Source organism: Mugil cephalus, chromosome 19 (genome assembly GCF_022458985.1).
Source record: "Mugil cephalus isolate CIBA_MC_2020 chromosome 19, CIBA_Mcephalus_1.1, whole genome shotgun sequence".
NCBI lineage: Eukaryota > Metazoa > Chordata > Actinopteri > Mugiliformes > Mugilidae > Mugil > Mugil cephalus.
Window position 1 is genome coordinate 22,512,709 of NC_061788.1, and position 23,617 is coordinate 22,536,325.

The 23,617-nt window shown below is 41.0% G+C and overlaps 1 protein-coding gene across 1 annotated transcript in view; it reads right to left on the bottom strand.

The window, feature by feature from the left end:
- The window catches only part of dcc (DCC netrin 1 receptor), an 88,195-nt gene that overhangs the window by 44,522 nt on the left and 20,056 nt on the right, over window positions 1-23,617 (bottom strand). Inside the window, exons 2-6 of the mRNA XM_047570186.1 lie at window positions 15,014-15,370; window positions 8,665-8,952; window positions 7,102-7,252; window positions 6,718-6,854; window positions 1,907-2,061 (exon numbers count right to left, since the gene is read on the bottom strand). Of these exons, the coding sequence (XP_047426142.1) occupies window positions 1,907-2,061; window positions 6,718-6,854; window positions 7,102-7,252; window positions 8,665-8,952; window positions 15,014-15,370 (1,088 nt within the window). The remainder of the gene's footprint in view (window positions 1-1,906; window positions 2,062-6,717; window positions 6,855-7,101; window positions 7,253-8,664; window positions 8,953-15,013; window positions 15,371-23,617) is intronic.

Below are 23,617 nucleotides of genomic sequence, written 5' to 3' on the forward strand. Positions count from 1 at the left end.
TCTCCAATGATATTTGCAGAAATGCAGCCCCAGACTTGCAAGAAACCTCCACCATGCTTCACTGTTGCCTGCAGACACTTATTATTGCTTGGCCTTGTTTCCATGTCAGAGGTATGTTTGTTGGCTGCAGCAGATGGGTGTACCTGGGTCCCACTGGTTTCTGCCAGTTATAAGCTGATGACACTGCTGGACATCTTCCAATTTCAAAGGTAAATAAGCCTAATGTGTTTTTCATCTGCTGCACTTAGTTTCCTTGGCTGACCACTGTGCCTTAGATCTTCAACGCTGCCCGGTCTTCTGTGCCTTTTGAAAAGAGCTTGAATAGCACATCTTGAAACACCAGTCTGCTTTGAAATATTTGTCTAGGAGAAACCTTGCTGATGCTGTATAACTACCTTGGGTTTGTTGCTGTGCTTCTTCTTGCCATAATGCATTTATTACCTGTGAGATGAAACTGTCTTATATAACCTCAACTCGGTAGCAGAGCTTGGCTGTTCCTCTCCCAGTTTTAAGTCTCCTACACAGCTGTTTCTGTTTTAGTTAATGAGTGACGTTGGCACCTGTTTGCTTTAATTGGGTGATCATACACCTGACTACAATCCTGCAAAATCGCTGACTTTTTGCAAGTGTACTAATAAAAATGAAGAGAGTAATATCATCAAATATTGATGTGACTTAGATGTTTCTTTTGTTCGCTCACTTTGCATTTTGTAGATTGATAAAAATAAACAATCATTATTTATATTTTTGAAGGCATTCTTAGTTTACAAAAAAAATTTCACACCTGCCTAAAACTTTTGCACAGTCCTGTATATATGTTGCTGAATCTGTGAATGTAAATAGTTGCATTTACAAGGTACTTTATTTACTTTAGCTTGGTGGTCCAGTCTTTGAATAATGGCAATCTTCCTGTTCCAGCTAAATGTTGGTGTCGTGACAGCCAGCAAAGAGGTTAGAGGCGTATGAGGCTTGGGGGGGCTAAGCCTCCATTAGAGGGGCTTAGGTAATGCTTAAAACAACGGCACTGGAGAAACAGGAAGTGACACCCCTACCGAACAATCAGAAAATCTCTACTGACTTGCGGACTATACTGCCACTGTCACTGGCTGTGTCAATAAGTGTATAGATTATTTGACTGTTATCAAGACTATCACGCAGCATGCCAATCAGAAACCCTGGCTGACAGGTCATCTGTGTTCACTGTTTGAGCTAAATCTGAGGACAAAACAACATACTGTAGAGACTTGCCAGGGAAGCCTCTTGGGAATTAGAGAGGCAATAAAATGATAATATGGACAATGTCGATACAAAGTGCTTGTAAAGAAGAAGGTGCATTCTCAAACACACTGGACCTCCTGGTGTGGTGGTTAACCTCTCACTGAGAAGGTCTGGATTTGAGTCTGAATGGGACCTTTTTGGGTGGAGTTTGCATGCTGTGCATGGGTTTTCTCCTGGTGCTCTGGAAAAAGACATCGTTAGATTGATTCTAACTAAGTGTGTGTGTGAATTGTTGTTTGTCTCTTAGTTAGCTGGGATTGGCTCCAGCAACCCCTGCGACCCTAGTGAGGCTAAGTGGTTGGATGAGATGAGATTTCAGGATGGGAACACCATGACAAGGTGCCCTTTTTTCTTACATGCTCGACGTTCAACCTTGAAATTGCAATAATCTGTAACTAATAATCTGTAACTTCCTGTTTATGTCCTTTTTCAGTGCAAGTACATTAGCCTTGAAGCAATTGTGTGACCTGTTATAATTATTAAAATTCCATATTTGTATACTGTACTTGTACCGAGACCCAGACAAATTCCACTTGCCAACACAATCTCCAACTCTGTGTGTATAAACATGTTGAAAAAAAACTTTTGTACTACATGTCTTTTTGTTTTTGGATTTTGTGTGACTCACCACTATCTGGAAGTAGTCGCTGGGGATGACTTCCTCCCCATTCTTCATCCAGTGGACAGTTGGCTGTGGGTTTCCTGTCACAGCACACTCCAGCTCAATATCAGTTGACTCGTAGGCATATGTGTTGGTTGGGTAGTTCAGGAACTGTGGAGGAACTGCAGAATTACACAAATCAACAAGACATATAAACACTGTCATATCTGCATGTTGGAAAACAGGAAATTAGCTCAAATGTTGTTATGCTCAATGTCAACAGCCTCAGTTAACAACAAACTAACACAAACTTACTCTATTACAAATGATCAAAATGTGTTTGATCTCGGTATGGTTTCAGGGTCATTATAGAATCAACTTCACATTCAGCTGCAAATTAATATTCAGGTTTTTTTGAGAGCTATTTTAAAACCACTGCAATCATTTTACCTAGCACAAAGTAGTGGGGTTACATCAATCAGGTACCTCAGTCTTCTTTTTGGTTTCCTTTTTAATGCAAAATTATTGCATATTAGGATTAGTTTTATTAATGTTCTACTTCTATTGTTCATCCCTACTAGACAATAGTGTCAGCAAGCATTAACCATTATATCTTGTCAAGTCTTAACTGTTAAATAAAAAAGCAATAAAAAAAAAATCTGTGGGGGGGGGGGGGTTCATTAAGATGAGTGTAAGAGATGGACAAACAACAACCAGTGAGTGTCATATCCACATCCCTGCTCTCCTGCTGTTTTTCCCTCCTCCTTAGGGGTGGTTCCAGACGCAGTCAGCTGCTGCAGGGCGTACACCTGTTCCTCATCAGCTCATCACTGCTCATCTTAAATACATCGATTCCTCACTCACTCATTGCCAGATCTTTACAGTTCACCTCACGGTAACTATGACTGGCTCCTGCTCCAGTGCTTACTTTGATCCTTGTAAAACGAGATTTCTTCCAGTGCTCTTGTGATTGCTGCCCATGTCTTTGTCTCTCTTTGTTCAAGTCACCTTTTTGAAACTCAGTTCTTTCTGCCTCTGATTCCAGCCCTGCTCAGCTTGCTGCTGCTCTGGACCTGCCCTGGAGGTGTAACTTTATCACTACTTTTGCAGCTGTCGACAAATTAAGTATGGCTACTGGTTCTCTTTAAAACATATTTGTAGCATGGTTTGTAGTTAAACCAAATGCAGGAAAGGTATTTTAAAATATTTATTTAATAATTGTAACACTTTATTAAAGATAATTTGTAATTTATTTGTGTCTTTGAGTATTTATATAGCAAGCACGGTATTCCAAGCACACTCAAACAAGCGCACACATACATTTACACACCAGTGCCAAGCTCTGAACTGGGAGCAGCTTGGGGTTCAGTATCTTGCTCATAGACAATTGTGGTCCATGTACCACGGATTGTAACTCACAATTTTAACGGCTCACCTGAATGAATGAAGTGGATCACAAATCCAGAGTCAGATACCAAATAAACAAGTGTGAAGTGCATGGCAGAGTGGCAAGGACAAAGCAACTTTCTGACAACTTTCTGGATTTCTGCCCATCATATGGACAAGCCAGTAGACTTAAGTTTGAATGATAAAAACAAAGAAACACTCAAGACCTTATTTCCTCTGTGAAACATCAGGGTGGGAATGTCCATGTATGGGCCAGTTTTGCTGCATCTGGACGAGATTGGCTTACCATTATTGCTAGTTATATGAATTCTGAATTATACCAGTAAAATCTACAATTACATCTGTCCATGAGGTGAAAATGACCCCAAGCACACAAGAAGTTCTGAAGAAAACAAGGAAGAAATTAATGTTTAGGAACAACCAAGTCAAAGCTGTGAACTTCATCAAATAGAAATGTTGTATAAGTACCTGAAGCAAGCAGTTCATGTGTGGAAACCCACCAACATCTCAGAAGCAGGTCTGTTCTGAGAAATGGGATACAATTCCTCCAAGCCAATGTAGACAACTGATTCATTACTTTTGCAAATGACAGATAACTCACTGTTTTTATGGTGTGCAGTCTGCTCATAATACTTTTCCATACAATACTGTTTCTAAAATTAAGAACTTCACAGCTGCATGGAGTGAACAACAGCTTTGCTTTAGGAGCAATAGTGGATATTTATTAATTTATAAATAGCCACTGTTGCTGTTGGTGTTGTTGTAAAGTCTAATGGCCTCCAATAACCCTGGTGTAAAATACAACTGGACCAAGAGACCAGTTCACATCACCTGGCCTCTCAGTCAGAGCTGTCTTTCCACTGGAAAGTTTCCAGAGAAGCCAAACCTAACGGTAATAACCGCGGACAACTAAATGGGAAACAAAGGGCACAATGCTGACAAAGTGTGACAGTGTGAGGGAGTAGACAGCTCTAAGGAAGAGCTGAGCAGATACAAATAGTCTAAAGCATAAGAGTCACATCTCATAATCTGAGATACTGAGTGACCATGGCACTCATCAGGGCCAGGACAGTTTGTCAGAGAGGAACATGCCTGATTTCAGTGACAGGGTAATTGATCATTTAGCACCTTTGAAAGATAAGTGAGCAAAATTTCAAATGAGTATTGTAATTTAAACTCTGCACTTGATGATTACTGTTATATTATTGTATAAGTGATCAGGTAATGTAAGCATGTCCAATGATAATGCAATGTTCTGGTGGGAAACGTTTGGATCTGGCATTCAAGAGGATGTTACTTAGACATGTACCACCTAGACCTGGCCAGGCACCCCTACCCCATAGTAATGACACTTCTTGATGGCAGCATCCCCAGCAGGATGCAGCCTGACACAGGCACACACACAAAAATGGTTTAGACACTCAAAGAATAGCACAAGGTGTTGACTTGGCCTCCAAATTCACTAGATCCCAAACTGATCAAGTAACTTCGTTTTGCATAGCAGCATAACAGCAGAATGGCAAAATATATTCATATCAGTATTGTGCAGGTTATAATAGGCAGTAAGTAAACATTCGGTTACAGGTCGGCAGGACAATTACTAGTTACAAATGTATATGTGTATGTATTTTTTCTACTACTACTATCTAACATAACCATCAGACATCAGCTATTGCAACCAACTGCCCATCAGCCCAACATTATGACCACCTTTGTAAAATTATGTAGGTTTCCCTTGTGCCAATGAATAGACATGGGCATTCTGAGGGTGTCCTGCGGTGTCTGGTAACGGAATGTTGTTAGTGGGGAATGTTGCCTTTGGGTCCCATGAGGGGAGGGGTCTCTGTGGATCATCCCACAGATACTTTTGGGATCTAGTGAATTTGGCCAGGTCAACACCTGTTTTTCATGTTTTTTTAGCAACTGTAAATCTGCAGTTTTTGTGTATGCCTGTGTCAGGCTACATCCTGCTGTGGATAGCTGCTGCCATCTAAGATATATGTACACTAGATGCCGCACTCTGGCTGGTCAGACACGTCAATGCGGCCGCCATCTTGGGCAGGGGTTCTTAACAGCGGTCAGACTGTAGTCAGTGCATCTGACCAACTAAAATGACAGACTTTTGTGTCGTTTATGGATGGTCCCATGAAAGAAATATCAAACACAAGCAACAGGGAATACCATTTCGCAAGTAAGAAGATGTTTTATATCATATCATTTTGACAAATACCTACAAGCCTTTCAATGGTGTGCACATTACCTGCATTTTCAATGTAACCAATCTATATTTTATCATAAATATATGTCTGACATTTATAATAGACCAAATGAATTGATAATCGGTTGAAAATTCAGTGAGTTATGATGGTTTTAATCATTGATAGACCTCTGCCTCTGTTCACTAATACACTAAGTAGACACGGCTTCCCCCTCCCCAAGATGGCAGCAGCATTGACGCATCGTTCCAATGGACAGAGACGACGGAGGCGGCATTTAGTGTTTATATCTATGGCTGCCGTAAAGGGGTGCCTGGTCCGGTCTAGGTGGGTGGTACATGTCTAAGTAACATCCTCATGAATGCCAGGTTCAAACATTTCCCAGAGATGTAGATTGAATGCGATTATAACAGAAATATTTGAAAGTTAACTGCTTCTAACAAAATAATCAATGGCTGTTCAGGCATTTCAGTTCATCAAAATTCAGAATTCAGTCAAAAATTCTGCAAGAATCCATTAGCAGCCAAGGAGCAGTCGTAAATCCAAACATGGGTTAGGGGTTAGGGCCGGGGTTAGATGTTGTCTCTATTTTGTACTCTGTCTCATTTTAGAGATTAGCAAGGGTCTGCAGTTTGTGTGTCTGTGTAATTGTATTAAAAGTTGATCTGAAATCCTGAAAGAGCATCCTGACATAATAGTTCCTGTGCCCTAAGCCCAAGGGTCTGCAGTTTGTGTGTCTGTGTAATTGTATTAAAAGTTGATCTGAAATCCTGAAAGAGCAGCCTGACATAATAGTTCCTGTTACCCCAGTGGGTGAAGCCCGGATGTGGAACATGAGATGGTATCTATGGAGAATCTGCCCTCCTTGTAAGCATACTGGTAAGGGTCAGTGCTGACAGCGATTGTCTTCTTTATTCAGTCCATGACCAGCAACTCAGATCACTTCATGATTATTAGAATCACTGGATGATAACCATTGTGCTCCAATCTTTATTCTATGTGTGTTTTTCTATCCATGGGAGGACTGATGTGAGGTAGGAAGGGAGTGATGACATTTAGTACAGTCTTTGCTTTTGGTATAAAAGCATTTTAGAGTGAGGTAATACAGACATGGAGATCAAGCGCTGACCATGTAATCATGGCACCTTTAGTCTGACAGAAAACCTCTCCACTGTCATTATCGAATAACAATGTGCATTTTCTCCTAGTACTCACCTAGTACACTTAGCTCTGCATGTGCTGTGATGTTGTAGTTCTTGTTGGTGGCTGTACAGCTGTAACTGCCAGAGTCATCATCAGTGACGGTCCTGATAATCAGATTACTGCCCCCCAGCAGAGAGTACTTTTTGTTCCTACAGACAAGGTTTAAAAAAAATAAATAAATAAATAAATAAATGTTTAGGTTTTCCTTTCAAATGTTTTAAGCTCTTATAAAACTTGCACCTGGATAGGATAAGGATAAGTCCATTGTTATGTTATATCAAGTCAAACCCCAGCCTGACTTACAACACTCCTCAACTTCCCTTTTGTGACAACATAAGAATTACGTCACAAATCATACATATGAACACAGTCAAACAAACAAGTGGAGTGACAGACCAACTGTGGATCCCTTCTTCTCCTTTCCTCCACTGGATGCTTGGAGTCGGGTATCCGGAGGCGGAACATTCCAGCAAAGCATCTGTTCCCAGCAGAGCTGTTACTTTGGATGAATGTTGTAGGAACTGGAGGTTCCTCATCTTCTCGGGTTCTGAAAGAGAGAAGGATGGAAAAAGGGGAGTGAGGATGAAAAAGACAGTGTCAGGGGTGATCAAGCATTCAGTAACCTGACAGTCATTACCTGGACACATGATTACCAAACAAGCAAAAAAGTTCCATCTAACTAGCATGTTATTCAGTTCAACTGTGTAAGAAAAAGGAATGGAATAGAAAAATAAATATTAAAAATATCCAGAGAATTTAAAAGAGATCCAGATATTTAAAAAATGACAGTGGAAACTTTTTTAAAAAAAATAAAGGGTTCAATACCAAGCAGCAACGCAGGTTGTGTCTGACATTTCCTGTCTTTGAAAGGGATAGCAGAAAAGGCTAGAAATAAATCACTTCCTGCTAGTGTAGAGTTGGAACAATAAAGGCGAAAAATAACTGAAGCTACATATGGACACATGAAAAGAGAAATCCAGCTAAGAAATACCGGGGTCGCACGAAAAACGAGGGTTGACCCGAGTTGGCCCGGCAAACAACCCGGGATCTTACTGGCTCGACTCGACTTTGCTTTGATGTGAACAGCAATGCTGCATCGACCCGCTAATTCACATGAAGACATTGATGTACCTGCCTGTCACATTCTGATTTTGTCACTGGACGGCCCGTTAGACATTGTCATTGTAGAAGCTCCACGGCTCTGAGCACCTCAAACACAGAGCAAAGTTTTGGTGTACTCCCATAAGAGACCAATCTCTGAAGGGAAGAGACTTTTATCTATTCAATCAAACAGATCAAATGTGTTGTTACACAATCTTGATGTGAAATGTGCGTGCACCGCTGTGTTTATATACAGCTTGTATAGCGATGTGGCACATTTTTTTATCAATCATGGCAGCGCACTGGCAAGACTGTGAGATCCGCGAGCTGCTCTGCATCCGTAGAGGAGAGGAGATTCAGCGCACTAAAATGTGTAATTACTACGTTGGCGACACAATGACATATGAGAGGAAGGAAAAAACAGGCACGCAGTTCTCACAGCAGGTGGTCAGACCCAGGACTGCCAGCAATGTGAAAGCACACGAAAGGCGGGTCGACTCGGGCCTGAAAATTCTGTGTCCACCCAGTATTTTTAATGGTAAGGGGTATCAGTGACTGACAGGCACCACACAACCTGGGGGAAATCTGCTCTCTCACATCCCATGCACATCAGACATGCTATGTATTCACTGTCACATTTAATTTTCATTCATTTCGTCATCCAGCACTGAGCAGAAATTAGTAAAAATTCAAACTGACAAAAAAAAAATATTATCTTCAGTAGCAGTAGCTTTTAAGCAAATGGACAAATGTACACCTTAAGTGAACTGTGTGGTATCATGTTCAGTCTCAATCAGCCATGGATCAACAAAAACCCTCAGTCATGTGTTTTCATTATGTTACTGTTTGATCAGTTACCTGGGAGCACTCTGAGTTCTGCATCCGCCCCTGTCCTAGTACTGCCTGGGTTCTCAGCCAGACAGCGGTATGTTGCTGAGTCTGTTGGCTGGACTTGGCTCACCTGCAGTGAGCCTGATGGCAGCACCACAAGACGAGAATCAGAGTTTAAGGATAGCAGCAGGTCTTCTTTGTTCTTTTGCCAGCGGATGACTGGCATTGGGTCACCAGAGACTTCACAGCGCAGCAGGGCTGTGTCACCAACATAAGAGGACACGGACTCTGTGGAGACCACCACCTTCAGTGGACCTTAGGGGAAGGGACGAAACTTCAGATTAAGTACATTAGCAAAATTAAAGTACATAAAGATATAAACTATACTAAACACAACTTTCATATTAAGGAGCCATGTGGACCCAATGGTTATTTCAGCATGTAGCTATGTTTTTACGTTAACCATGCTGCCAGAGTTTGGGGATATTAAAGCTGTAGTGTAATGAATGGATGTTACATTCAAACCCTTGCCAAACATGTTGAAACAATGGTGACTAAGCCTATCAGTGTCAGTGAAATCTGTCTGCATTTTGCAGAGTACCAGAGTTTTAATCTGGTGTCATGGCAACATTCCCACATTGGCACGCCTTGTGTTGCATTTTATGTCCACCAGAGGGTGGGAAGATAAAAGTTATGCACTGTTGGTTTACTTCAGAAAAAAAGTGGTTTACTTTCCCTCTGTTGAGTTTCTTTTACAGCAGGTTTGTATGATTTAACATTTGAAATGTTCTTTTATTCCTTCTGCCCAGACCTGAGCTTTCTGACAGTGTTTCTACAAAACTAAAAGTGTTGGCCAATTTCATCAAGAGTCTGGCAGAACAACTCTTCTCTTGACCCATATTTCTAATACAAATGAGAGATCTGTTTCAGAAGATGTCTAATATCAAATAACTTACTTGGTCGCAATTTTTTTCTTATTGATGCTGTTTTCAGTATGCTTGGATATTTACATCACCCCAGACAGTAGGAGAAGCAGTAGTTTTGAAGTCTGATATGCTTGTAGTGTAAGATTTTAATGTTTACATATTCCACTGAGACCAGCATTAAAAAATGCTTTCTAAACTAATAGCTTTAGATGTTTGCGCTGTTTGGAAGCCAAACTCCTGTCTTCTGGGATCAGAAGACTACCAGAATCGTAACCAAATGTAATTCATTGCAAAAATATAATAACTGAATAATTATGTTGACCAAAATATTGATTGTCCAACAAGATCCAGGGGGGTATTGCACAAAAGACATCGCGGATAAATGAGGAAGTTTAGCTAACTAAGCCTTGTCGGCACTTTCATGGATTAATCAGCTGCACGTTTGCCGAGCCAGGATAAAAAGACATGGCTGAGTCAAGCCAGGTGTGGACTGTCACCATAAGTGCTTGTTCATGTTATTCTTTAGAAGACCACAGATTCACAGATGGGAAAATGGAACATGGACGCGTGTCCTACTTCACGCCCGCTCAACAAGAGCTGCTTGTTGGACAATATGAAAAACTGAAAGACATTTGAAGAAAAAAAGCAACACCAGCGCAATTAAAAAGAGGAAAAAGCCTTAATGCATAAGTAGCCCAAACATGTACAATTGATAAAGTGTACTCCACTGGAGCTGTCATAGTTACAGTAAAAGGATGCGCAGCAGATTACTTTCCAAGTCCACTAATTAATATTTGTGTTTCTTGCTTTAATGTGGCGCATAGAACGTATAATTACATTCAAAGAAATTATCTGCTCTGTGTGTCAGTGTAATGTACTGAATCTTTTTTCCCCATGTTGTATTCTGTTTCATCCACCAACCTTCTTAAAGAACAAACCTGTCTGGCCAGAGAAGGACGCGGCAGCAGGTGAAAATCAAATATAAGAATATTCTGCAGTCTGGTGAGTTACTTTAGTGTAGCATAAATAGCAATTATCAAATTGGGTGGCAGATTTGTTGTCTGCTGACAATGAATTTCTGTATGATTTTAGCAGTCAAGAAAAAAGCACATAAAAATGGCACAGGGGATGGTCCACACAGCCAGGATCTGTCCCCAAAGGAGCTAGCAGGGGATCTTAATAAAGGGAGGCCAGCGATGTTGAGGGTCCAGGGAATGCAAGTGACAGACTCAGTCACTCAGTGCAACAGAAAGTAGCGGTACATATTATATAAATATACTGTGTGGCTTAACTTGTAAGAGTTTCCTGTGAGTCCAGCCCTAAAGACTCTGAAACCGTGGACTGATCCAGATCCTATATATCTTTAAAAGTAATCTAATCAACTGCAATAAACCTATATAATTTGAGTTTTTTATATTCCCCAGTAGTCCTGATCTTTTATTTCATGTATTTTGCATGAAAATACTAATATAATAATAATATAATATTAATATAATTATTGCCTTCAATAAATGTGAGAAGTTGAAAATTTTATTTGATCCAGGTCATTAGTAGTTTACCACCACCAGGGTGTGACTGTGTGAGCGAATGTGTTAGCCACCAGCCGCCACTGCCTCTTTCCTGAGTTTCTTTTGGTGTGGTAATTTTACTATTGTTTTCCCTCTCAGAACAAGTTTACAAGTGACCCACAGCATTATAAAAACCTCCCCAGTGTCATTTTCTTTCAGATAAGTCTGAATTTCTTTTTGAATTTCTTGTTTCATGTGCCCTGTGACTGTAGTTGAGTTTGGACTTAATCTTAAATTGAAATCACCTCCACATTTCACAAAACCCTGGACTTTTGTGATCAGTAATTCAATTTTCTGTAAAATGTCCAAGAACACCTAGAGGTTGCATACACATTTAAAAGAGTGATTTCTGTCCCCTCCATTATTCTGATTACCACATTATATCTTCCCTCCTCGTCTTTAATTGTTGTCATTCCTGCCCTTTTTTGGTTGTGGATCATTTTGAGGATCAGCTGGCAGAGACGATTGAACTCACAGTTGTCGATCCCATTTAGCTAGCGGCCACATTGCTCTGTGAGCTTCCATATGCTAATATTCGCAGTGTGAGCGCTAATCTCTCCTGGGTAAAGGCTGGCATACTGTGTGGGGGTGCATGCTGAATAAATAGCGGACGAGTACGTCAAACCGATTGGCTGCCGTCCTAAAATAAGAAAAGTGCCTCTAATCATCCAGTTGTTTCTGTCTTATGATGCTATGTGATGAATGTGATGAAAAGGCCCTATGAGGACTTCCCTTAAGTACTGCATTTGAGTTTCTCTTGAAGTGACCTGGAAAAAACAAACTTTGTTCTTGTTGTTGCCAGCTCAAGTACAAATAGCTCTGTTTTTGTGTGGTATGAAAAAAGCTTAAAAACAATAAAACACATGTTATTCATAAGAACCTGTAACAATCTCAGATTGCCCGCTTGGCCCAAGGAACACGTTTGACTATTGGCACCTCTGTCACACTTCTTTATGTTTTGTTTTTAAAATAACTTCCAAGTACCAACATGTGTCACTGCGTCGGGAAAATTGATCTGAAACATGAAATTTCGAGAGATAAGGTTAGGTTGGTGCTATGCCGTTTAATGATAATAAGCAATAACCTAAAGGGAGAGGGAAATGGAGGTTTGAGAAGGAGGCCTGGTTTATACCAATCTAATGGACCTGACAGTTGGGATAGCATAAAAGGATGTAGGGTACAGAGTCACCAAGGCTGGCAGAAAAACCTTTATCACTTTTATTCTTTCTCATCGCTAAGTTTTAGGACTATTCTAAAGTGGCCAAGAGAGCTCCACACACAGCATAGTAAGAAAACACATGCAAACAGACAAAACACAACCACAAAATGTCTTCATCAATATAAAAGCAAATTTTACATCGCAAGGGGGTCTGGAAATAATGTTGTAGACAGCTAACATGATATCAGCATAAGTTTTCAAATTGAATTGCATATTTTGGCAGCTTTGGAATTGGCAGCTAATAAGCAAAATGCTCATGAAGTCATCGGGTTGTTCAGAGAATGATAATATGAAATAAGAAGATAGCTTACATTTCAGCTAATTTCTAACAACACTGATGAGGAAACAAATGTCAACAATTCTAAAAATCATAAAGCTTCCATCACTTCGTAGGGAATCGATTCCATCACCTGGTGTGATTCTTGCAGCGTGTTTCTGTATTTGCAGGTGTCTGCAGCACATGGTGGCATTGTGAGTATTTTCCGGTGTTGTGAGTACTTGCATTCCGTTTCTGTTTTCAGTTGTGTTGTGAGCTTTTGCCGCGCATGTGCTGTGATACTGAAGAAGCCATTTTCTGAATTTGCTTGTGTTTTGTCTCAGCGCATGTATTTATTAACTTGCAGTGTCCTGAGCTCTCAGCCACACACTTTTGTGTTGTTTGTCAAAGTTCCTGAGCCTATTGAAGTTTAATCAGTTTAATCCTGAGTTGTTACTCCCTATCAACCTCCTGCTGGATCTAGAGGAACTCATCACCACTGAAATCCAGCCCAAGGGTTGCACATCTGTCTCTCCTGTCCAGTACCTCTGTTCTGATGTCCTTCTGCCTACAGTTCTACCTCACCTTCTCTTAGTTGCCAAGTACATAGTACATAAATGGACAAGGGGTTTGTGGCAGTCATCTAAAATAATATAATCAAAAATGTAATTTCTGCTTTTTTTCTTTTAACATTTGCAATTGATGTCCTTTATAGTGTCAAAAGACAGCTGCATATTTCACTCCTTTTCCACTTGCACTCAGCTCTCTTCAGTTCTCATAAGACAGCACAAGTAAAGTCATTAAGCTATGGTTCAGATTTCTGTTTGGATAGCATGATTAAAAAAATGTGGTATGCAAATTGTTTTGGCTGGTGAAATGAAGGTGTAATCGAGGTTTGCAGACTTTCCTCTTAGAATTAAAATAAAGGGGATGGTCTTTTACTTTTTATGGTAAAACATATTTACCATGTTCTTCACAAAACCTCAGCAAACCTTTTTTCAGATCTAAACTTTTCATTTGAACATTGTTTGTTTCATGCAGCAGCAGTATTAGAATACATGTTCTGGAGCTGTCAGAGGATATCAAAGGATAGATTATTGTAGAAATATTTTTCTCACTTCAGGATATAAAATGCTGTGAAACAGAAGAGACTTTCATTTCTGAGACTGCTAGCATGAAGATTAATCTTATTTAATTGGAAACAGAAAACTTCATCTGTCGGTACATATTATTTTGTGAATCATGTTTTGTGTTTCCTGTTCTATTTTGCCAAGTTTCCTAGTTTCTGGTCTGTCGTGTCTCCTTGTGGTTTGTCATGTCTGTCTGTGTCATGTTACGTTTCCGTACGTATTTTGTTAAGTTCTGGATTTCCTGTCTTGTGCTTCCTTGTGTGTCCCTTGATTGCTTATTGGTCTCACCCGAGTTGATTATCCTCATGCATTTCATCTGTGTCTTGTCAGCCCTGAGCCCTCTTGTGTATATATAGCCCTGCTTTTCCCTTTGTTCGTGGTCGTGTCGTTTTAATGTCTCCATGTCATGTTTCCACGTCCATGTTCCTTGTGTTTACGATTTTTTGCCATGTCGTGATTCTTTTGAATTTTGTATTTAGCTGCCATGCGCAGCACCTTTTGTTAATTATTAAATACCTTTTTGTTTGGAGTTCCTGCCTCATCAATAGTCCTGCATTTGGGTCCTCACCTGTAAAACCTCCTCCACACCTGACACCAACATACTCAAACCTAATGAATGAGGTGATGAAATACCTGGAATTAGAGACTGCGGTCTCTCTGAAGACAAGAACTCTTTATAAATGACTCATGTCAAATGGGATCAAAGCTATGGTCCTTTAGAGTCTGAAGTTAGTCTGGAGTCTGTATCAACCTGACTTCTCATGACTTCCTATTGCCCACTCAGTGTCCTTCACCAGTTTTTTGTTTTTTGATCTTTTTGATCTGGTCAGATACTGGGTGCTTTCCTGACTGTGATGAACCTTCTCACTAAAATACACTGCAGTGCCATTTAGTCATGTTTTCTTTCAAGCGTTACTCTGTGTAGCTTTTCCCTTTCTCTTATCCCTCAGCTGTTGATCACTACACATCTGTGCACGTGGTAAATGGTCTTGTATTGATTTATATATTTATATTGGTACTCAAAGTGCTTCACAATAATAATCTACCCATGTGTTCACACAAGCAGTGCCAATGTTGGGCTTCAGTGTATTCAGTGGCATGAGGACTCTTTATGTGTGGTCCATGTATCGGTGATCGAGTTGCTAAGCCTCTGGTTCATGGACAACCCACACTATCTAATAAGTTACAGTTGCCCCAACTGTATATTGTTTGTGCAGTTAGAAAAACACACTGGGTAAAAGTTATATCACTAACTGAATATAACAATACTTTCTTACCCGCTACAGTGATCCTTGCTGTCCGGCTCACAATGCTTCCCAGTCCATCCAGCGTGGCAATACACTGGTATTCTCCCTCATCAGGACGGTGGTGTCGCGAGTGAACTACATTCTGGACCAGCAGTGAACCATTACCCAGTTGTCGCCGCCGCTCGTCAACCACTGCACTAAGCAGCACTCCATCCTTGCGCCACGCGATGTTAAGAGGTCTTTCCACCACATCTGAGTGCGCCTGGCAGTCGAGCTGTAGCACACTGCCTCGTACTGTCACCATGTCCTGAGGTTCAATGGTGAAAGTGAAGTCTACAAAACCTCTAAGCCATGGTGAGGAGGAGGAAGATGAGGAAGCATCTGAGGCTGTACAAAGAGCAAAAAAGATGACAAATAGTGAGACAGAATAGAATAGAATAGAATAGAATAGAATAGAATAGAATAGAATAGAATAGAAAACCCTTAATTTGTAAGACAGAGGCAAATAACTGAAAGGACAGCAATTTATCAAAGCAAATACTGAGTAGCAACCAAACAAAAATATGGTATAAAAGTGGAAAGTGGTTTCTGTGGGTAAAAGAGACACAGACCTACATTAACTTATCAGACAGACAGATGCTTTAATCATCCCAAACATACATTCCTTAAAGCACAAACAGAGGACGAGGAGCGGTATCTACTCTGACTTGAACCTAAGCAAAGCTTTAAATCACTTGAAAGCCTTATTAGTCTTGCTCATTCAGATTGTCTATATCATCCACCTGCTCTTTTTATGTGATTTTGTGCTAGTCATTATTGCATTTAAAATTTAACATCCATGTTGATGTTGTCAGTGACAGCCTCAGGTTTACTTCATTATTAGACTCAATTGGCTTTTTCTCAGAATGTAAACAAACCAACTCATTGTTTTAATACCACCTTAGAGAACACAATGTCTACCACTCTACACACAGTACCTATGCCAGAATCCCATGCACTGATTTGAGCTCAGCGTTAAATACTATCATCCCCAGAGACTAATAGAGAAACTCCTTTTACTCTGAACACCGCCACCTGCCACTGGGTACTGGACTTTTTGAGTGAAAGACCACAGGCAGTAATAACATCTCAATTATGCCAAGCCTGAGCACACACCCCTCTGCATTAGAGCCCTACACTAGAGAGGATGAGCCACATGAATCTCCTTGGAATTCATCTCTTTGAGAACCTCAGATGGTTGAAAAGGCTCAACAGACTGTACTGCGTAAGGAAACTGAACTCAGCTTCATTTTCCACAAGCATTCTCTCAACCTTCTTTTAAGGGGTGGTGGAGAGTGGTGTTCTCACATGAGGTATATATCTTCATAGACAGGGTTTCATGATCCACAAGGGATCAACAGTGGCATCTCGACAGTGGCAGATAAGTAGGCTCTGTAGTTGGTAGAGTAGAGAGTTTTAGACAGGTGTGAAAAAATGCTATAAACTAAGAATGCTTTCAAAAATTTAAGTGTTAATAGTTTATTTTCATCAACTGGCAAAATGCAATGAATGGACAAGAGAGAAATCTAAAACAAATCAATATTTGATGTGACAACCCTTTGCCTTCAAGACAGCATCAGTTATGCTAGGTACTTGCACACAGTTTTTGGAGGAGCTTGGCTGATAGGTTGTTCCAAACATCTTGAAAAACTAACCACAGATCTTCTGTGGATGTAGGCCTCCTCAAATCCTTCTGTCTCTTCATGTAATCCCAGACAGACTCGATGACGCTGAGATCAGGGCTCTGTGGGGGTCATACCATCACTTCCAGGACTTCTTTTTCTTCTTCACGTTGAACATAGTCCTTAATGACCTTGGCTGTATGTTTAGGGTCTTTGTCATGCTGCACAATAAATGGGGGGGCAGTCACACTCCTCCCTGATGGTATTGCATGATGGATAAGTATCCTGACCGAATCCCCAGCTCCATGTGCAGGAATGCACATCTTGACCACTGAACTGGTCTGTTTATCAAATGCAAAGGCAAAGGCAAAAATCACACCAAAGTTTCTTCCAACAGGCTGCAGTGGGAGGCTAACTGTCAAAATGTGTCCAGAATTATTTCTGTTTTTCTCTTATTTACTTATTTAGATTATGAAAGTCTGCATTTATCCACAATTGCAAATCTTTCAAACAGTTCATGGTCTTGCTTTTTATATAGTGCTTTTCTACCTTTTGGTACTCAAAGCGCTTTTACAGTCACAGACACATCTACCCATTCACTCACACAAGCACACACTCATTCACCAGTGTCACACACTGGGAGGACTGCTCAAGGACCTACTACCTACTGAGCCACAGCTGTTCAGTCCAGTGTTCCTCATGTTTTTTAAGTTGTTCCTAAAGCGTTTTTGTGTGTGTCTGTGTCAGGCTGCAGGATGACTGCTGCTGCCATCAAGTGGTGTCATTGCTATGGGGTGGGGATGCCTGGTTTGGTCTGGTCTAGGTGGGTGGTACATGTAAATTGGACTTGTTAAATGTTTTTTCAGTATTGTGTAAGAATGGAAAAGCTTGGTACTGGACTTCTGGTTTGGCTGCGATGGAGTACAGACGTGTCGAGTCTTGCTCCCACAACTATTGTAAGGTTCACACTTTTAGACTCACAACAAATAGTAGTACTCTTCTCTTTTGACGGGCACACCACCTAAATATGTAAGTATATGCGACCAGACAGAATGTAAAAGACCAGTGTGCGAAGGTCAGTCCCACACACGAGACAAGTGGTGAGTTTAGCATGGCGGCCATTGCTAACCTTTTGGAAGAACACCACCAAGCCCTCTCCGCTGATTTCAAAGCTTCCATCTCAACACTTGAAACAAAGCTGGACCTCGCCTACACCACAGTGTCAGACCACGCTCAGAAGATGGTCTCTCTCGAGGTAAATGTTACTCTACAAGATGAGCGCCTGCTAACATTGGATGCATCCTGTGCTACACTAACGCTAATGCTAAGCTGTTAGCCAAAGTTAGCGACCTGGAGTCCCGGAGCCAGCGGAACAATTTCAGAGTGGTCGGCATACCTGAATCAGTGGAGGGGGCGCGGCCCACAGCCTTCTTTGCAGAGCTGCTCATGGAAGTTATTCAAGAAACCGAAGCAGGGGCAGAGAGTACGACTTGTCATTATCAGACTGCCCGGGTACCAGGTAAAGGAAAGGATCATACGCGAAGCCCGAGCCAGGAGAGGCAAGCTACAGTACGGGGGTTCCCCCATCTCCATCTACGAGGACTACGCACCAGAGGTGGTAGAGCAACGTCAGAAATACCGGGAGGTGATGTCGGAGCTCTACAACCTGGGCTTCAAACCTGCATTGGTATTCCCTGCCAGGCTTGTCATCTTGATGAAGGATGGGGAGAGGAAGACACTCCCTTCGGTCTCAGAGGCTAAAGGCTTCATAACATCCATCTGCATGGGAGAGACCTGACGACCGTGGGTGACTACTACAGTAAGCCCACCGTGATGAACCACTGTTACGTTAAGTGGATAACCCTTTATTTTATATTGTCTTTTCTAGCTCTCACCACCAATGGGTTATCTGAAGTACTCTTGCCTTATGCACTTAGTCAAAGGAATTTATTGAAGCCTGACACTTTTCATTAACTGATTTGCTGTCAGTAGCCTGCATCAATAAAACCCAATAATTTCTAACCCATGATGGACGTCAGTGTCTCATACATGTGTAGGAACACTTTAATGGCCTGCCTACCCTAAGAAATCTTAGTGCCCTGTGCTGGCTCATTTACTTTAATTGTTAGTTGTTGTTTTTTTGTTTATGTTCAACAAGCTCTACTACATGGATGTTATTGTTATACAGGATGTTCTGGCATTCTTAAACGTTTTATGGAGCCATAGAGGTGCAAGTCCTATGCAGTAACCTTTTCTGCCTTGGCTCATTTGTTCACAAAAAAGGGGTTTGCATACCTGGTTTGGAACACAGTACCCAACTTGGTTATTGATGTTTTTCACTTTGACTCATGGGGTCAATTATTGTTAATGCAAGGGAAGAGACCCTGGAAGCTTAGTTTAGCTGTTAGCTGTGAGCTTGAGAGCTCAGAGGATGTTCCTTGTTATGGGCATAGCCCTCAGGAAGGTCTTACTGTTTTGTCTTTGTTTTTTTTTCTCTCTTTCTTTTCAACACTTCCTCCCCACTCTCCCTCCCTTCATTACAGGACAGAATACAGGTCATGTAGTGTCAATCTAACTTGTTACTGTTGGTTCTATGGCTAATGCTGTAAAGACAGATAATGGTGTGCGTCTGATTTCCTGGAATACTAAGGACATGAACAACGCGATTAAAATTAGTAAGATCCTGACACAGTTACAACACCTTAAAGGGGACATGATGTTTTTACAAGAAACACATCTCAAAACATCTGATACCCCATGTATTAAAAGGGTGTGGATTATTCCATTCTATTTACAGATAAAGTTAAAGGGGCAGCCATCATTACTCATAAAAGGGTCCTGTTTGAGCCAACAAATGTAATTCTAGATACTGACGGCTGCTATGTCATTGTTTCGGGCACGCTTCAGAATATACCAGTGGTCTTATTTTCAGTTTGTGCGCCAACCTGGGATTTTTTATGTGGCTCTTTGCAAAAACTCCAAACGCTAACAGTAACCGCATTATAATGGGTGGGGACTTCAATCTGGTGCAGGATGTGACTCTCAACAGATCTTCCCCTACACTAACTGCACTGTCCAAATCAGCGAACATAGTGAAAACGCATGCATCGCAGTTGAGTATCTCTGATCCCTTGAGGTTTAAAAACCCCCATGGTAGAGCTTTTTCTTTTTTTTCTCCATGTACACTACACATTCTCCTGAATTGTTTTGTGTCTACTTGATAACAATCTCCTAGACTGCGTGAATGCATGTGAGTATCACCCAATAACCACCTCTGACCACGCTCCTACCACAGTTGACATTAGTCTTCCACGGGATACAACTCCACATTCTCGATGGAGGTTCAGTTCGCAATTACTGTTAGATAATAAGTTTAAAGATTGTGTTGCAACTCGTGATAAATGCAAATCAGATGACAGGACTCTGGGTCACCTCTTCTGGTCCTGCCCTAAGCTTCAGAACTTTTGGGAGGACAATTTTTATTTGTACAGCATTATATGCAGTAAACAGTTGATCCCTGACAGTCATCTGATATTATTTGGCTGTTCCAGCTTCTCTCTCACTGTTCTTTCATCACTACAACAAGCCCTTATGCTTGGTATGGTTGTAGCAAAACAAGTTATTCTTAGACATTGGAAATCAGTTTCTCCTCCATGTTTTAAGAAATGGTTGAACGATATGGTTTCTTGTATCTACCTGGAAGAAATTTGATATACTCTGTCGGACACTCATCACAAGTTCTTCGATGTCTGGGGACTTTTTATTCAGTGTATTCAAAGTGACAGACCTCATCCTCTTGACTAGTACCGCTGCACACTATCATGTGTTTTTAACTGTCTACATTGTGCTTTGCACAGTCAAGCTTCCAGTCTCCTCATCTTCATTTGGACCTGGCTCTTTGAACTCTTTGGACTCTGTCCTGGACTTTATAATCTACCTGTACACTTTTGATTCAGTATGTGAGCTGACATGCATAACTGTAACTTTTACATGTTCATATCTCTGTGGGCTGGCGGTTTGTTTTGTTTTGTCCTGCTCTTTTTGTTTTGTTGTATATTGTCTCTGTTGTTCTACATGTGGTTTAAACTTATTATAAATAAAGTGTTTAAAAAAAAAAAAAGATTTTGTTGCGACTCAAATTCGTGTTTACATAGAGTTTAATGACACCCCTGATGTCAACAGTAGCATTCAAGCGCTTAAAGCCACTATTCGTGGACAGGTGATATCCTATATTTCCCAAATGAGAAGGGCTGAACAGGCTAGGCTGGTGGAAACTGCAGAGGAACTTTTAAAGCTTGATGGAACCTACTCCACCTCTCCACCCCCCACCCTCTATAAGAAATGGTAACTACTACATTCAGGACATGACGTGTTAATGACGCATAGTGGAGAGACAGCTGCGACAATCAAAACAAAACTTTTTTCGAGCAGGGAGATAAGGCAGGGAGACTCTTGGCACAGCAGGCCCGCACAACTACTGCTTCTAGATTGATTTCTCAAATTAAGCCCCCTGATAGTAGCCACACTTCTGAGTAGTTATCAATAAGCATTTTTCTGATTTCTATTCCACACTGTATATTTCTGAATGCAATCCAATTACTGCAGCGACCCCTAATCCTTTAGACCAGTTAACATATCCTTAGATTGACATAAATATCGCCCGAGAACTGGGCAGACCCATCTTTTTGTTGGAGGTGCATGAAGCAATCAACTCTATGCAAAACAGGAAATCTCCTGGTCCTGACGGTTTTGCAGCCGAATTCTTTAAGTCATACTCGATGTTACTAGCCCCCATCCTTGTGAGAATATTCAATGATTCCTTTATTGAAGGCAGACTGCCAGTGACCTTGTATGAGGCATCTATTTCACTGCTTCTGAAGAAAGACAGGGATCCTTTGGGAACTATAGACCTGTCTCACTTTTAAACATAGATTATAAGTTTCTGGCTAAGGTTCTCGCCCTTCGCTCCAAAGTGTGACGTCATCAATAATCTCATTAGACCAGACAGGCTTCACATTGGGGAGACATAAATTCTTTAACACCAGAAGGCTGTTGAACACCATATTCTCACCTCTGTCAAACACTCCCGAAATCGTAGTAGCGCTTGATGCGGAGAAAGCTTTCGATCGGGTGGAGTGGGGATTTCTATTTTTCAGCTTAGAGAAATTTGGCTTCGATTCTAACTTTATTTCTTGTGTTAAACTTCTGTATGCCACCCCTTCTGCTTCTGTAAATACTAATGGTGTCCATTCAGCATACTTCCCTCTCAAATGTGGGACCCGGCAGGGCTGTCCGCTTTCACCCTTGTTGTTTAATATAGCCATCAAGCCACTAGCCATGTGGCTTAGAAAGCAGAATGAGTTTGAAGGCATTTTGTGTTTTGGTCTACTTCACAAATTTTTTTTATATGCTGATGATCTTATTTATTTCAAATCCCACATCCTCCTGCCCCCCAATTTTGTCAACTCTGGATCAGTTTGGGCACCTATCAGGGTATAAATTGAACAATCAGAAAAGTGAGATATTTTTTGTTAACAATTTGGCGAGATCTCTCCCACAATCTGTATTTCCCTTCAAAATAGCTGAAGAAGGATTCAAGTATTTGGGGGTGTTTATTACCAACTCCTTCAGGGAACTCTTTCAGAAGAACTTTGAGTCGCTATTAGATAAATGCAAGTTGGACCTGTCCAGATGGGCTGCCCTCCCCCTGTCCCTTGCAGGCCGAGTTAATCTCATAAAGATGGTCATTCTTCTGAAATTTCTGTATCTTTTACAACACATCCCAACTTGTCTCAATAAATCCTTTTTTTTGCTAATCTCGACCAACAATTTAACACTTTTATTTGGCATAATAAACCGGTCTGTATTAAAAAAAAACATTCTTCAACTTTCTAAACCCAAAGGGGGACTAGCATTGCCAAATTTCCACCACTATTTTTGGGCCTGCAACATTAATAAACTTATATACTGGCTCCTTGGTGAAAGTGCAGATACCTGTCCACCCTGGGCTCACACTGAGAAATATCATCCTCTTCTTGCACTTTACATTCTATGATCTGTTTACAGCTCCCCACAAGTGCCCATAGTGTCTCACCTAATCCGGTGGCCACCAACACAATTAAAATTTGGATCCAGTTCAGGAACCAGCACGGCTTACATGGGGCTTTGATTCTTTACCCAGTTTTGAATAATCATGCATTTCTCTCTTTCTGCTCTGACCCTACATTTCGTGTATGGTCAGATAAGGGCCTCATAACATTTAATGACCTGTATGAAAAAGGTGTTTTCACGTCCTTTGCATCGTTGTCAGATAAATACAACCTGCCTAATAGCCACTTTTTTTTTTGGTATCTCCAAATGAGACACTTTATCCAAAAGCAGTTCCCACATTTCCCAAACCAACCCCCTGAAGCCGAAATAGACCAATTACAGTCTCTCGATCTGCAACAAAAGCGACTGATATCTGTCATTTATAATAAGATTGCAATTCTGAACCCAGTCCCCATTGTATCACCTAAAAATGTTTGGTTTGACCACTGCTTTTGGAGCTCCTATGATGTCATTTGGCAGTTTTCCCTGCACATGCAGATCAGGATGTGGTCATTTCTTGCTGAAGAAACCCTTGGACACCCAGATCTTGGTTCATCTCTATTTCTGCAGAACGGATTCAACTGCTGAAGGACTGCATCTGCACTTCCTAGGGATCTGGCGGCAGCTGTAACCTTCCTGGCTGAGAATCTGTATCTTCGGGCGTGTTTCCTGAGTTAGGTTCCTTGTTTTAGTCATTTTTGTCTCTGAAGAACTTTCATATGTACTGGCTTTATATAGACACGCAGCACGGCAACAGAAAAGGGTGTCTTTTAATAAAAAGCATGGCCTTCATTAGTAGATCATTAGTGGATCACTGGAACCAAAATGACCTACTACTCAAAATTTCTGATGTATTTTTATGGTTTTTAATGTCTGTTTTAGG